The sequence below is a fragment of the Trematomus bernacchii genome, unplaced genomic scaffold (genome assembly GCF_902827165.1).
Source record: "Trematomus bernacchii unplaced genomic scaffold, fTreBer1.1, whole genome shotgun sequence".
Taxonomy (NCBI): domain Eukaryota; kingdom Metazoa; phylum Chordata; class Actinopteri; order Perciformes; family Nototheniidae; genus Trematomus; species Trematomus bernacchii.
Window position 1 is genome coordinate 6,450,615 of NW_022987720.1, and position 13,832 is coordinate 6,464,446.

At 39.8% G+C, this 13,832-nt stretch overlaps 1 protein-coding gene across 1 annotated transcript; it reads left to right on the top strand.

Moving 5' to 3' along the window:
• The first annotated feature begins 1,854 nt into the window (after positions 1 to 1,854).
• Positions 1,855 to 7,448, top strand: si:dkey-90m5.4 (leucine-rich repeat-containing G-protein coupled receptor 5). The gene is made up of 4 exons (XM_034143297.1): positions 1,855 to 1,914; positions 2,185 to 3,182; positions 6,047 to 6,106; positions 6,347 to 7,448. Exons 2-4 carry the CDS (start codon positions 2,187 to 2,189, stop codon positions 7,334 to 7,336), a joined length of 2,046 nt encoding a protein of 681 aa, XP_033999188.1. The 5' UTR covers positions 1,855 to 1,914; positions 2,185 to 2,186; the 3' UTR covers positions 7,337 to 7,448.
• The last annotated feature ends 6,384 nt before the right edge of the window (positions 7,449 to 13,832 follow it).

Consider the following 13,832-nt stretch of genomic DNA (forward strand, 5'->3'; position numbering starts at 1 on the left):
ACTTCAGGCATTGTTTCTGATAGCAACTTGTGGGTCCGCCGCCGCTATTACGTCACAGCGGATGGAATCTTTATCCGCTCGTTGTACACCCGTTTTTAAAAGATTTGGGTACTGAGGAAAAGAGAGGGTTTTATTTTCTGACGCTGCGTGAGTTCCCCGACGCACCGGGGACACATATGTATGTATAAAAGACATCACAAAGTGCATTTTGCATGATAGGTCCCCTTTAATGTTCAAAATGTGCTTTACTTTTCTCATACGGTGCTGCAGCACCTCTTTTCCCCCGCTGTCTGAAACCAGAGTCCATTCAACTTTGATTTGTTAGCTCTTTTATGATTGGTCAACCGAGGTTTCACCCCTTAGCCAATCCCGTATAATGTGTAGGATCGCTAGCCAAAATAAGAGCGAGTGTTATTTAGTGATGTCACTATGTCACAGAAGTAAACAAAGGAGTCAAGTGGAGGCGTTTCAGGCAGGGGGGGAGAGAAACTCCCTCTGGAGTGAACTTTGGGATTGTAGACTTTGCAGACCATTTATGTGCACAAAAACCTATAAAAACACACTACAGGAAATGGAAACCCCAAAAAAGCATAATTCCTTTAACTCAATGCATTATTTGTGAGGTATCAGTGAGATCTTGGTCATCTAAAGATATACTCATTAAAAACAATCTGTATTTTAGACTGTACAATACTGAATGTTCAGGTCATAAAATGAAGAATACCAAAAAAAGACAATGACATTATAAACACAGAATGTTATAGAAACACTGCGGTGATCCTTGGCAGGCGTTAGATCGGACTACTGTGTATTTTAGGAGACTATTTGAACTCTACCAGAATAGGTCTGTCTATCTCGCAAGTGCATGTAGAGTGAGTGGGCTCGGCTGAAATAAATCTTTCAGAACAGCCTAAAGCCAACTGGCACTCATCATACATAATGTAATGGTTCGTCATGTTGCCCATCTGCTGAAATCATATTTCATACTGCAAGTCTGATCCATTCTGTCTATCAGCCGTGTGACTCTATGCTCTGCTTCAATACCCTGAAACCTGCTTTACCAACAGCGGCGACCTCATGTGGCACGCAGCCTTCACTCATCACTTTCTATACAGATTTTTATTTACATTTCGGAAAATAAAATGTATTTCTTTCAGGAGTGTCAAAACTGTTTTGAAGTATTCATTTGAGGTCAATTTCATGCTGCTACTCTACTTTATCTGGGAGGGAAATATTGTATTTTTTACTCTACTGCAGTAGTTTTACTTATTTACTCTTAACCTATGATTTTATATACAACACATGAAGATAATACAAAATGATTCATTATAAATTAAGGAAACAATGAGCTAATTAAAACAGGATTTACTTCAATAGTACAATTGTATTCTATAAACGGGCTATTTTTCTGCCTTGTGTTTTCTGCATTATTAAAATGTTAATTACTGTATCTGAATACTACTAACATTTTGAGCAAATTAAATCGAATTGATCTCATTTTACATGGATGATGTTTACCTATGCCCTATTTCCTCATCCTTCCCATATCTAAAAAATCCAAAGTGCAAAATAATGTAAACATGTATTTCACTCCGTGGCAAACTATTAGAATCATAAACTTCATATGCTCACATTAAAGCACACACTTAAACATCATACTTGACAATTATCAGAAATGTAAAATGTTATTCAATAATCCAACGTAAACTAAGTGTCCAGGTTTTGTACTTTCCCTGCAGGTTAGAGTCTCACAATCTGTTGCAACTGCCTGTCCTTGACAAATGACTGTTTTGAGCGCGTCCTTGTTTACTTAATAAGTAATGATTACATCGGGGGATTCTGCTCCCCAAATGACTCAATCATTCGCAAGTGACTGCTGCTGAATCTGATATAAGGAGCGGTTGGAAAACCACAGTAAGTTTTATTTTGTTACTTAGGGAATGGACAATATATATGTATATGGACAAAACTTCTATTATTATTAACAAAAGTCTTATTGTGCTACTCGTGTACATACATTTTACTCTAATGTCCATACGTTTTATTTTGTTGTGTATGTGCATTAACATCATAGCCTATACACTGGAAATAATTTGTATGTTTTGCAGTGCTGAAATACCTCGAGATATGTTATCCATTTATGTTATTTTTCTTGATCATTAACTCTGTGTCCTCTTCTCCTAGAAATGAAGTCCTGGTGTGCCCTCGCTTTCCTCTGCTTTGCATATTTCTTCCATAGCGCTCTCTCCTGTCCGCCACTTTGCAAATGCTACCACAGAAGAGCTGAGGTGGTCTGTAATGCAGTTCCCCTGACAGAGTACCCCTCAGAGGGATTACCGAAGAACACCACCATTCTGACCATCCAGTTTACAAACATCACCTCGATCTCCGAGCAGCACCTGAACGCCACGCCTCGGCTGCGAGGGCTGCACCTGTACAGTAACCACCTGCAGAGCCTCACCCCTCATCTCCTCAGAGGCGTTCCTCTCCTCAACACGTTGGATCTTACAGGAAACAGACTGAGCGACCTGCCTGCAGGCGTCTTTAACCCCGCCCCGCTCAAGGACTTGGTGCTGAAGAATAATCGTATTGAGATGGCGGAGGCTGAGTGGCTCCCTGATAACTGCAGCATCACCTGGTTGGACTTATCTGGGAACAGTCTAACGAAGATCCCGACTGCTCTGCTTCAGAAGCTGCCCCACCTGGAGACACTGGACATCGCCAACAACCGTCTGGAGAAGATCTTTGCAGATTCTCTGGTCCCACTGACCAAACTAGAGAGGCTGAACCTGCAAAACAACAAGCTCGAAACCCTGGATCCATCCGTACTCCATAGCACCCGTAACCTCACCTATCTGTTCCTCTCTCGAAACAAACTCAACTTACTCCCCCAAAACGTATTTCAAGAGCTCACTCAGCTCAGACACCTGAGCCTGGATGACAACCAGCTGAGCCACATCCCTGCAGGTTTGCTGGAGCCCCTGAGCTCTCTGGACGAGGAGGGGCTGGACCTGACCAACAACCCCTGGCACTGTGACGGGAAGGTGGAGTACCTCTGGAGGTGGCTTCAGAAGAACAAGAAGAAGGTCTTCCTGCCAGAGACCATCACATGTTCCCGCCCACAGCCTCTGGCGGGGCGCTCACTAATGTCGCTGACATTAAGTGAACTAAATCTGTGGTCTTAACTTTTTCCATCCTCATACTTAAAATCTATTAAATGATATACCCAGTTCAGCTGTCTTATTTTACAATCACTGAAACATATTATTTTGTCAATATACCTAAATGTATTATTGAATATGGTGCGAGTAAAGAAAGCTTCTAAGAATTTCTGTCGATCTGTTAATTGCGCACAAAATGGGTTAAGCCAAATATGACGCAACAGCCACAAGACATTTCGCTTAGCTTAGCATTAATGCTGGAAACAGAGGGAAACTTGGCTATATTTGACGAATTCCCTTACTAACACCACATAAGACTTCATCAAATCATCATCATTTTGTATGAGGTTAGCAAACCAGATATAATGTGTGAAAGGAATACTATGCATACAATTTAAACCACTGTTGACTCGCACTGACAAGAAACGAGAAGTGTGAGGCTGGTAAAGCAATAGTGTTTTAAATAGGAAGGATATAGCCAGGCATGTTTGTTAGTATGTGACCATACAACTATGTAAATTAATGCTTGTGTGAGGGTTTTGATACATGTTTACCGTGTGCCACCCCCAATTTACTTTATTTTGTCAAGGATTTCCTCCCACTTCTGGACATTAAAGGTGGGGTATGTAATTTATTTCAGAAACACTTTTTGTTATATTCCATGGAATGCTCTTAACATCCCGATAGCAATGAATATATTAAATGCTTTGACAATAAATACATTAAAAACATTTCATCTGTGGAAGCCGTAGTGCTGTAAAAAGCACGACCAATCATTTTAGCCGGCCCGGCTAAAATAACTGGATGGCCTACCTGCCTGTCAGCCTTCCATCTGTGCACAAACTTATCTCGTGCCCTCATTGGTCATGTGCGCCTTTGTGTGTGTTGGAGGAGGGGCTCTGTAAGGAAGTGGCAGATTTTCTCCGGTTGTGTATTTTCAAATTCTAGCGCACTCGAGCTGGTTTCTCCAAAATTACTTACCCCACCTTTAATCCACTGTTGAAACGTGAGGAAAAAAAAGAAATTCTTCCAAAAATTCAAGAAAACAGGGTGAGTAATGGTTATCCAAATGATCATTTTGTGGTTCAAGTATACCTTAAATAAATAAGCTTAAGAGGTGCTGGTAGGGGAGAGTGGGGTAAGTTGAGCCATTTTTTAGTTATGCTGTCCTCTAAGCAAGGAGAAATGACACATAGTAAAAATGAAAGCACACACTTATAATTCAGGATGTCTCCTATCAATGGCAATGATAAGAATTAATATTTGATCAAGGGCAGTGAAAATATTACTTCTAAAAGAAAAGTGGTCTTGTGGCTCAACTTGCCCCGGGTTAGGGGTAAGTTGATCCAGGTCAGGGGGTAAATTGAACCACTGTTCAAACCTGGGCATACCTGTTCAAACCTGGGCATACCTACAAAAAAATCGTAAAAGGTAACTTTAAACAATAAATAACAAACCAAATACAAGTTTAGTTTTTCAAATATTTTTAATATAAATTTCGATTGAATTGATTGATTTTTTTTTCAACATGTTAAAAGGAAAAGTAATCATACAAATGGTGATACAATTGCATACATCTTACCAATCAAACACAGAGTAAATTCAACTTTAAATGTAGCCTACAATGAGCTCTTATTATCAACTTGGCCTACTTTCATTCATTTCTCCATTGAAAAACTGGTTCAACTTACCCCAAGGCCCATGGTTCACTTTACCCCATAGCCACCATTTTAGAAAAAATAGCCTAGCATTAAAATTCAGTCATCTTTAGCTTAATGACTCATATGGTTTAATAACACATCAACATATACAATATATGTGTTTAAACCTGGATACATTTTTTTTTGACATGACAGCCGATATTGCTGACATCTAGAACATTTACTTTGACAAGCAAAAAACGTTTTTTTGTAAAACGTTTACTTACTAGACCACAATGAGCATCTCTCTTTCACAGGCAACTAGAAATGGGAGGAGCTTGCATCATTTCTGGTCACGTGATTACAACTATAAGGCGTTGCCTGGTTACAGGGGGTGGTTCAACTTACCCACTGGCTCAACTTACCCCCTTCTCCCCTATGCTTATTTCTGACAGAGCTGTTTCCCCTTGTTTCCAGTATTTAAGATAAGCTAATTAGCTAATGTCTGAAGCCTCACGATGAATTGACAGATGAGTTGAATTGATCTTCCCTATAACTCTCAGCAAGTAAACAAATAGTCTAGTAATGTCGGCCTGTTAGTTGTGTATGCTCTTTAAAAGTGAAATGTAAACACCAACATTGTGTGATTATTAAAAAAGGATTGAAGAATCAAATCAAATACCTCATTCATTCTGTTATTTTGCCCACATCAAAGACACTCAATCATATATACTGTACTGCTGCATAAAAATCAGGCAGGAGTGGGAAAAGAAAATATTGATTTGTGTGTGTGGTAACATCTTTACTTTTGGAAATAACAGAAAAAAGTAACCACTCACTGGTTGATGAGCTGGTTTGTTTGCTTGGTTTTGTTTGCCTCTTGCAACATTTTGTTCTGACTCATTGCTGGGAACAAATTCACTCAGCATATAAAACCCAGTCTGTGATCAACAATCGAAGGAATTCTCCCGTGCCCTTAAGGTAAGATTATGCATTTATGATTTGTTTTACAATGCAGTTGTTACGGTTTTGTATTTATGTTTTCATTTTCCACCTTTTGTTTTGAAATGTTTTCCTCCTTGTGTCTTCTCTGTTCCTTCTTCCTGTGTTTGCCTTCCTGTCGTTAGTTTCCCTGGTGTGTCTGATTGTCTGATTGTGTTCACCTGTTGCCCTTGTGTTTCTGCCTCCCTTACCCCAGCTGTGTCTTGTCTTGTGATTACCCCTCTCTGTATTTAGTCTTGTCTTCCCCTGTGTGCCTTGTCGGTTCATTGTTGGTTTTTCCTGTCTCCCTCCATGTCAGTCACGGTCAGTTTTTGTGCTACCTATGTGTTTCATGCCATGTTTTTGTTCAGCTTTTAAAATAAAGCTCGCTTTTTGTTTATAGACCTTTTTACCTTTTATTGTAGTCTGCATTTGGGTCCTACCCTTTCCACGCATCCTAACAGCAGTGATATTACTTGTGATCCTTTGTAGTAGGATAATAATATGTGCGTGATCCGGTGTGAATCTGCTTCTCACACTGAATGTTTACTCTGTGTTTTAAAGATGAACCTGTGGATGTTCCTTACCTTCTCTGCACTGGCTGGATGCGCCCACTCCTGCCCCGATCTCTGCTCCTGTTCACCTTCAGGTGCAGAGGTGCAATGCAGCCAGAGCTCCCTTATGAATTTCCCTGTAGACGGTTTACCCTCCAACACCAGTCGAATATCGATCCAATCAACCAAACTCAGCAGTATCACAGCCAGCCATTTGAGCGCTGTGCCCCTTTTAAACAACCTCCAGCTGTATCACAACAACCTGACAAGCCTTCCTTCCGATCTACTGAAGAACGTTCCTCACTTGAACGAGTTGGATCTGACAGGAAATCAGCTGGTTCATCTTCCTCCAAATGTCTTCAGCCACGCTTCACTTCGGAGTCTTGTGCTGAAGAATAACCTGATTGAGGTTGCTGACGCTGAGTGGGTTCTTGGCAATAGTAGCCTGACCTGGCTGGACTTGTCTGGAAATCTTTTAACAAGTGTACCCGTCGCTCTGCTTCAGAAACTGGCCAATCTGAAGAATCTAGACCTGAGTGACAACAATCTGCAAGACCTACAACCTGGCGTCCTGAAGAACCTGCACCGCCTGGAGACACTGAACCTCGCTGGTAACAAATTAAGCTCCTTGAAACCTACAACGTTCTCCCACAACGCCAAACTATCACAACTGTTCTTACAGGAGAATCGTCTCCAAGAGCTGCCGGAGACTCTTCTCCACGGTCTTCAGCATCTTCAGCTTCTAATGCTCAATCAGAATCAGCTGCAGTATATACCCCCGGGGCTGCTGGACAGAAACTCATCGTTCCAGGTCATCCTAAGCGGAAACCCCTGGGTGTGCGATGAGAAGATGGAGTATCTGTGGAAGTGGCTCACTGTCTATCCTCAGAATGTCGTCTTTTTGGAAGAGGTGACATGTGCAGGACCTGAAGCTCTTAAAGACCGGAAAGTGGTCTCTTTAACTCGCAATGAGCTAGGACTGCAAATTATTCAAAATTAGTGATGAAAAAGAGTCAGAATTAATTCGGTTTACCCTTTTACATTTTAATGAAAACTTATTTCAAATGATTTTTTTTTCTGTTTGTATGTCAGAAATAAAACTTTGCAAATCATTATGTTATTCAGCATTATTTTTTTATATTTATTATACTTGATCTCTCCATTGGTGGGATATTGTCAGCCCACAGGGTGGCGTGAGACTCTCAACAACAACAAATAAATAAAAAAGCTGAATTTACGATTTAAGAAACAATTTACCTAAACGATCCCAGCCAAAAAATCTATCAAGTCAAATGATGATCGTTAATATATTCTGGTTATATTTATTTGTATCTGTGATGCACCTCATCTCAAGGCAAATGGGTACTATAATTCAAAGTATGGACAAACTAGGTTGTTAATCATACTTTCTTAATGGAAAGCATGGTCCAAAAAAAGCTGTGATCAAGACATGAAATGGGCATCAGTAGTGTTTAAGAATCGCAACAAATCAAAGCGTTCTTCCCTCCTTCCTTGTGTTTTTTTTTAGTTTCTTCCATTGAGTTCTTAATCCAACGGATGCGTCTCACTTGGAGTTGGTTGCATCACAGATTGCTGCATTGTTTCAGTCGTGCCCTTTTGTTTTTAATGATGTTGTTGAGCATGTGGGGAGTGTGTGGGCAGTGCAATCACTGATTCTTCTACTTACCTCTGCTGGGTGTGTTTAAATCTAAGTTTCTCTTTCTTTAAGTCTTTCTCTCATTCTGTTTGAATATCCACACACACACGTCCCCAAGCCTTGATCACAGTGAGTGCAACCTAAATGTAATGTAACATGTTATTACTGTAATAAAATATAACACATTGCCCTGTCTAGAGGCAGTTACTTGTGAAAATGAAACCGTGTTTATAAAAGCTCCCAAAAGAGTGAAGGGTAAACTCATAGAGGTGTGATGTATGTCTTTCACTTCACCTCTCTGAATTGTATCCTGGAGGTTAAAGGGTTAGGAAGTGTGAGTAAGATAATTCCGTCTGGTTGGAAACATCTGCTTTGGGGAAAGTGAACCAATAACTATTGCTGTTCTTTGGGGAGAGACATTTAATCTCCATCCAAGTTATCCCCAAGGCTGTGATGTTTTTTTAAGCGTATAATGGCATACAGGTTGTTCCTTGGATAAATGAGAATGATTAGTTTGGAATAATGGAGCCGCTCTGGCTCACTGCCGTACTGTCAGCTAATGATGACTGACTGACACTGAAATCTAAAAGGTCAGGCTAACACTTGGAAATGACTGTGGCCTTTCTGACTTGGTGTTATAATAGTGGAGACAGTATCCTCTTTGAGTGCTGCTCATTAGCACATATATCAGTGCAATAATTACTTGACAAATACGTTTGAAATACACACAATTTTATTATATTCATTTTCTTCCCTTATCTCTCTATGGACATCTACAACAAATAATTTCCATTTGACTTATGCTCTATTACATTTCATATGGATATTCTTGATTTTACATGGACACTTTTATTTAACAGCTTTAAATAGAAAGTCACTCTGACGGTGGGCTGCTGAGTCAGGCTCTTGATATAAAAGTGAATATGAAATAGCAAGTAAACTCGCAACCTATGAGCCCTTTTGATACGAGTTGTATTAGACATAAACGTGTTCCTAGTCTTTTGTTTGCATGCAACCTTTCCTGTCTAGGGGAAAAGGGTTGTTGACTCACTACCAGCTCACAGGGAGCGAGCAAATCCTCAATATCCGCTCCTCAGGAGGATACCCTCGGTCCACTCAGACAGCACGGTCTTCGGTGTAAATGTCCCGGGTTGTCAGGTGTTGATATTGTTCGAGGTAGGAGACTGACGCCGTTTGTCTATCAACATGTCTTGTTTCCCGCGTCTTCCTCGGAGCAGGATGCAGCTCTCAAAGTTAACCCCAGGTGTTTCACACAGGTGTCACTAAGAATGGCTAATGAGTCAGCCAACGCCCCCCAAAATCTCCAGAACAACACATTTGCAGATAAGTATTTTCCATGTTAAGAAATTATAATATTTAATTTTTTTTTTGATAACTAACAGGAATATAATAGTTGTCGATCAAAATAATGTTAAATAAAAATAATAATTTCTATATCAATAACTATTATACAAATATAATATTTATAATCATAAGGTAATAATTCGTATTTATAATCATATATTTTTTAATCATTTATTTAAAATAGTAGCACTCACAAAAGGGCCATTGTGCAGTATACTACCTTTGGTCAAATCCACTTTTGCTAAGCTCAGCTAACCGAATGCTGATTTTAGCTGCATAAAGTAGCATTTTTTCCATACATAAATTGTTAGATTGGTATCATATTGTCATCTAACTCTCCACTAGTAAAGCAAATTGGTGAATTTACGTGAATGTCAAACTTTCCCTTTACAAGATGTATATTATAGTTTTGCTCCTTTGGCTTGAGGATATGAATGTTTCTTTAGCTATTAGAAATGAGTCAGCCATCCAACATAACTCATCCGTTTTATGAAAAAGTGTCCCTACAGGGCAGTTGAGGTAACTTCAGTGGGCTGAGGTAAAATTAATCACAGAGAAATAAATTCCCAAGGCAAAGTTTCCCCTCTAACGAGACACGCGTTCATTAACTTGTCACTGCAGCGGTGCATCTCTGTTCTTACACCTTGAAACTGTGAAGCTCACCTTCTGATGTTATATGTGTTTATACTCGGGCTGATCTAAGAAAGAGGTTGCAGTCTCATTAAAAGCTTACCTGGAGGTGGGTGAGAGGAGAGGAATCACACCGTTGCTGCCTTCAGAAGCTTGAGGCCATTACCATGCAAACACTTAACAGCAGTAAAACAATCCCACTGCCATCTGTACACCTCCACACGTTTTTTTACTTAGCATTGACAGCATTTTGTTTATGCCTACAAACTAACATCCCTCATCTAGCTTGTTTAATCAATTTAGCCATTAAGCGGCTGATGGTGCGGCAAAATAGCAAGATCACATGCATCTTCATTTATCACAATCCTAGATGCATTGTATTCATCCTGATCTGCTCATAAATAAACCCTGCACTTGACTACAAAAACACAGGGAAAGAAATGTGCTGTTACCTTGGTGCATTATCTCATTATTTGGGAAGAGAGGTGAGGAGATTGGTTGTTGTAAATGGCTGCACGCTCTCCAGGGAAATGGGCCATTAGAAAGCTCTTTCTAGATGGACGTTGCGTTTAACACCCTGCCACAAATCCAGCCGGCTTTATAGCGGGAACAAATGTGTTGATGGAGGCCCTCTCAATATCCCCACACAGCAACCACATGGAGAACACATTAACCCTAAAAGAGACGTAGCAGCTGCTTATCCATCAATATCGGATGATATTGATGGATAAGCAGTGCTGGGAGAAAGTGTGAAGTAGAAACCAAAAATATTCACATGACAACAACACAACATTAATGGAGACACAAACAGCAGTGATGACGCATGTTAGGAGAGATGAAACAGCAATTTGATGGATGTTTTCTCAGCCGGATACAGCTTGCTTCTTTTCTCAAGGGGCCTTTCACCAAAATAACAAAATACATATTATCCCACTTAGTGTTTATCTGCATCCAGCCGTGCTGTTTATTATTTTAATTTTACCTACTCAATCTTAAGCAATTCAAGTAAAAGGAAATTGTTTTTGAGTCAGACATAATTTAAAAGTTCCATCCAGAGAATTCATCAGCACTGTGTTTTTCCGAAATAAAAGCCGGGGGCGGTTTTCTAAAGAAAATAGTCATGTTTATTCAAAAGCTGTACTTAAAGGTGGGGTACAGTAGGTAATTTATTTCAGAAACACTTTTTGTTATATTCCATGGAATGCTCTTAACATCCCGATAGCAATGAATATCTTAAGTGCTTTGACAAAAAATCCATACAAAAATTTCATCTGTGGAAGCCGTGGTACTGTAAAAAGCACGACCAATCATTTTAGCCGGCCCGGCTAAAATAACTGGATGGCCTACCTGCCTGTCAGCCTTCCATCTGTGCACAAACTTATCTCGTGTCCTCATTGGTCATGTGCGTGTTCGTGTGTGTTGGAGGAGGGGCTCTGTAAGGAAGTCTGAAGGAAGAGGCAGATTTTTCCGGTTGTTTACTTTCAAATTCTAGCGCACTCGAGCTGGTTTCTCCAAAATTACATACCCCACCTTTAATTATAATGTTTTTTACTTTAACTAGTACATTTAACTTGAAAACTTTGCATTTTTTACTAGACTATTTGTCATTGTAGTTGCAGATACAGATGAATAATACAATATTTAATCTAAAATGTAAAAGATGGCATTATTAAAGATTGAGATAAAAGTTAATAGAACCTTGGAAGAAATTCACAGGCTACACAGCTGCATAATTTAAGTATGAGTATGTTTGTTCATTAAGGGAAGTACACATTTTAAACCAAGTCTTTTGTTGGTAGCACTTTGACTGCAGTTTATATCTAAATTAAGTCAGTGAACTGATTTATAGCAATATCTATCTATAGTATGCTCGCCTACAGCATGACAAATTACAATGACATTGCATGCTGTAGGCAATACGAGGTTTTTTCGCTTGTACGAGGAAGAGTGTATCATTTATTGAAGATCCCCTTACAGATATGGAGGACCCCTTCTGTTTTTTGTCATTAGCCCACCCTCAGGAAACACAACAGCTTTGATCTCATTTACATGCTCATAGCCTCCTCAAAAGAAAATCACTGACATCTCTTACTCCTCCCATAACTTCAACCATTCTCATCTGACTGAACACCTCCACTCTCTCTAATTACTATGTAAATATTCCTCCGCAGCGATGCTCTGTGTACGATCCCTGCAGCTTTGATCCGAGGCTGCTGTGAGAGGTAAAATCTTTCTAGCTACTTCCGTCTGCACTATTCCTTTGTTGTCCTACTCTGTAATTTGTCTTCCTGGGGACAGCAGATTGATCCCCACACTGCAATCCATTGTAATCTCCCACAGTGACCCACGCATGGGACAATAGGGGGCGAGGGAGTTTAATTACCTCAGGGCCCAAAAGACAACATGATATTCCTTCACTGTTTGATGTCTAAATCTCCTCGATGACTCCCCATATACTTTGCTATAAATCTTCTCACTGACATTATTTCCCACTGAGCTCATGGATTATCTTCAGGCTCACTTTGTCCTATGCTCTTTCTGCAGTGCCCATATCAGACCTTTCACCTGTTGTTGGGGGGGTTGGCGTGGAGCTTCGTAGAGCCTCGTAGAGCCTGCAGCTATCAAAACTTGTTCACAGCATGTAAAAACAAGGTCGTGACTGTGAGTCAGAGTATGGGTCAATGATGAAGATCGAGAGGAGGTCAGGTCAACAGTGTGTGAGGGCAGGCTAGCATAAAGGTTTTTATTGAATAACTTATTGATTTGAGCATTTGAGAAGCTTCTGCAAACGTTTCTGTTTCAGTAATCCATTTTTCAGGCTTGGCTTTACATTGATTGAGGAGCTGGGAGCCAATTAGCCAAGCTTAGCACAAAGACTGGAAGCAGTGGGAAACAGCTAGCCTTGCTTATTGTGTTCAAACATATAATGAGCCTTCAACCAGCTCTAAGTCTTACTTGGTTACATATTGTACCCCATTTGTTTAAGCCACACACAAACGGACATGTAAAAAGTATTGTTTTAAGGTGAGTTACATGCTGTAATTATATTAATAAATATTATTTCTGGGCAAACAGTTCAACGGGCCCTATTAAGCTTTGCTTGTGCTTTTGCTTTTTGAACATTAAAGCATGGAACACAGTAGAGGCAAACAATATCGAAACCTGAACATTAGATTAATAGGACCCCTTTAAGTATTGTTGCTATGCTAAGTCCCTCACAGTTAGGAGTAAAAGTATACTTCTTGGTATTTAACTAACTTTAAAAAACATGCATTTGACACGTTTCTCTAATATCTCTGTAAATAGTTAAATGGAATACCTCGTATTGAAATTAATTTAAAAAAGTATGTTTCTTGTACCTATATTAAAGTAGAAATAAGCACATCTGTTATGTTACTGTTTTGAAAGCCAAAGCCTTGATATAGATCTCATTTCTCCAAAGGGAATTTCACTTTCATTGCAGCGATCCATCTTTTAGCCTTGATCTTACATTTTTCATTAGAGAGATGTTTCATTTTTCCTCTGAAATGTAGGAGTGTCACTTTAGCCCGAGGCAGGTACCCAAGGCTTACATTACAATATTACAAGGCTGTCACAATTTGACATGTGTGAGTAATGTTGTGACAGAGACAAGTCATATGTCCCAGAGGAGCTATAACTCTAATGACACCCTCCTAAAAAATATAGTTGTTATGACCCCACATCCCTGAATTAATTGCAATCATTGTCGCAAGCAACTGCGGGACAAGGATGTTCCACTCTATAAAACATCATTGTCTGGGGATGAGATAATCAGCAGGGGCAAGTGTATCAAGAGCTGGTCAGATCAATCACTACGGCAACG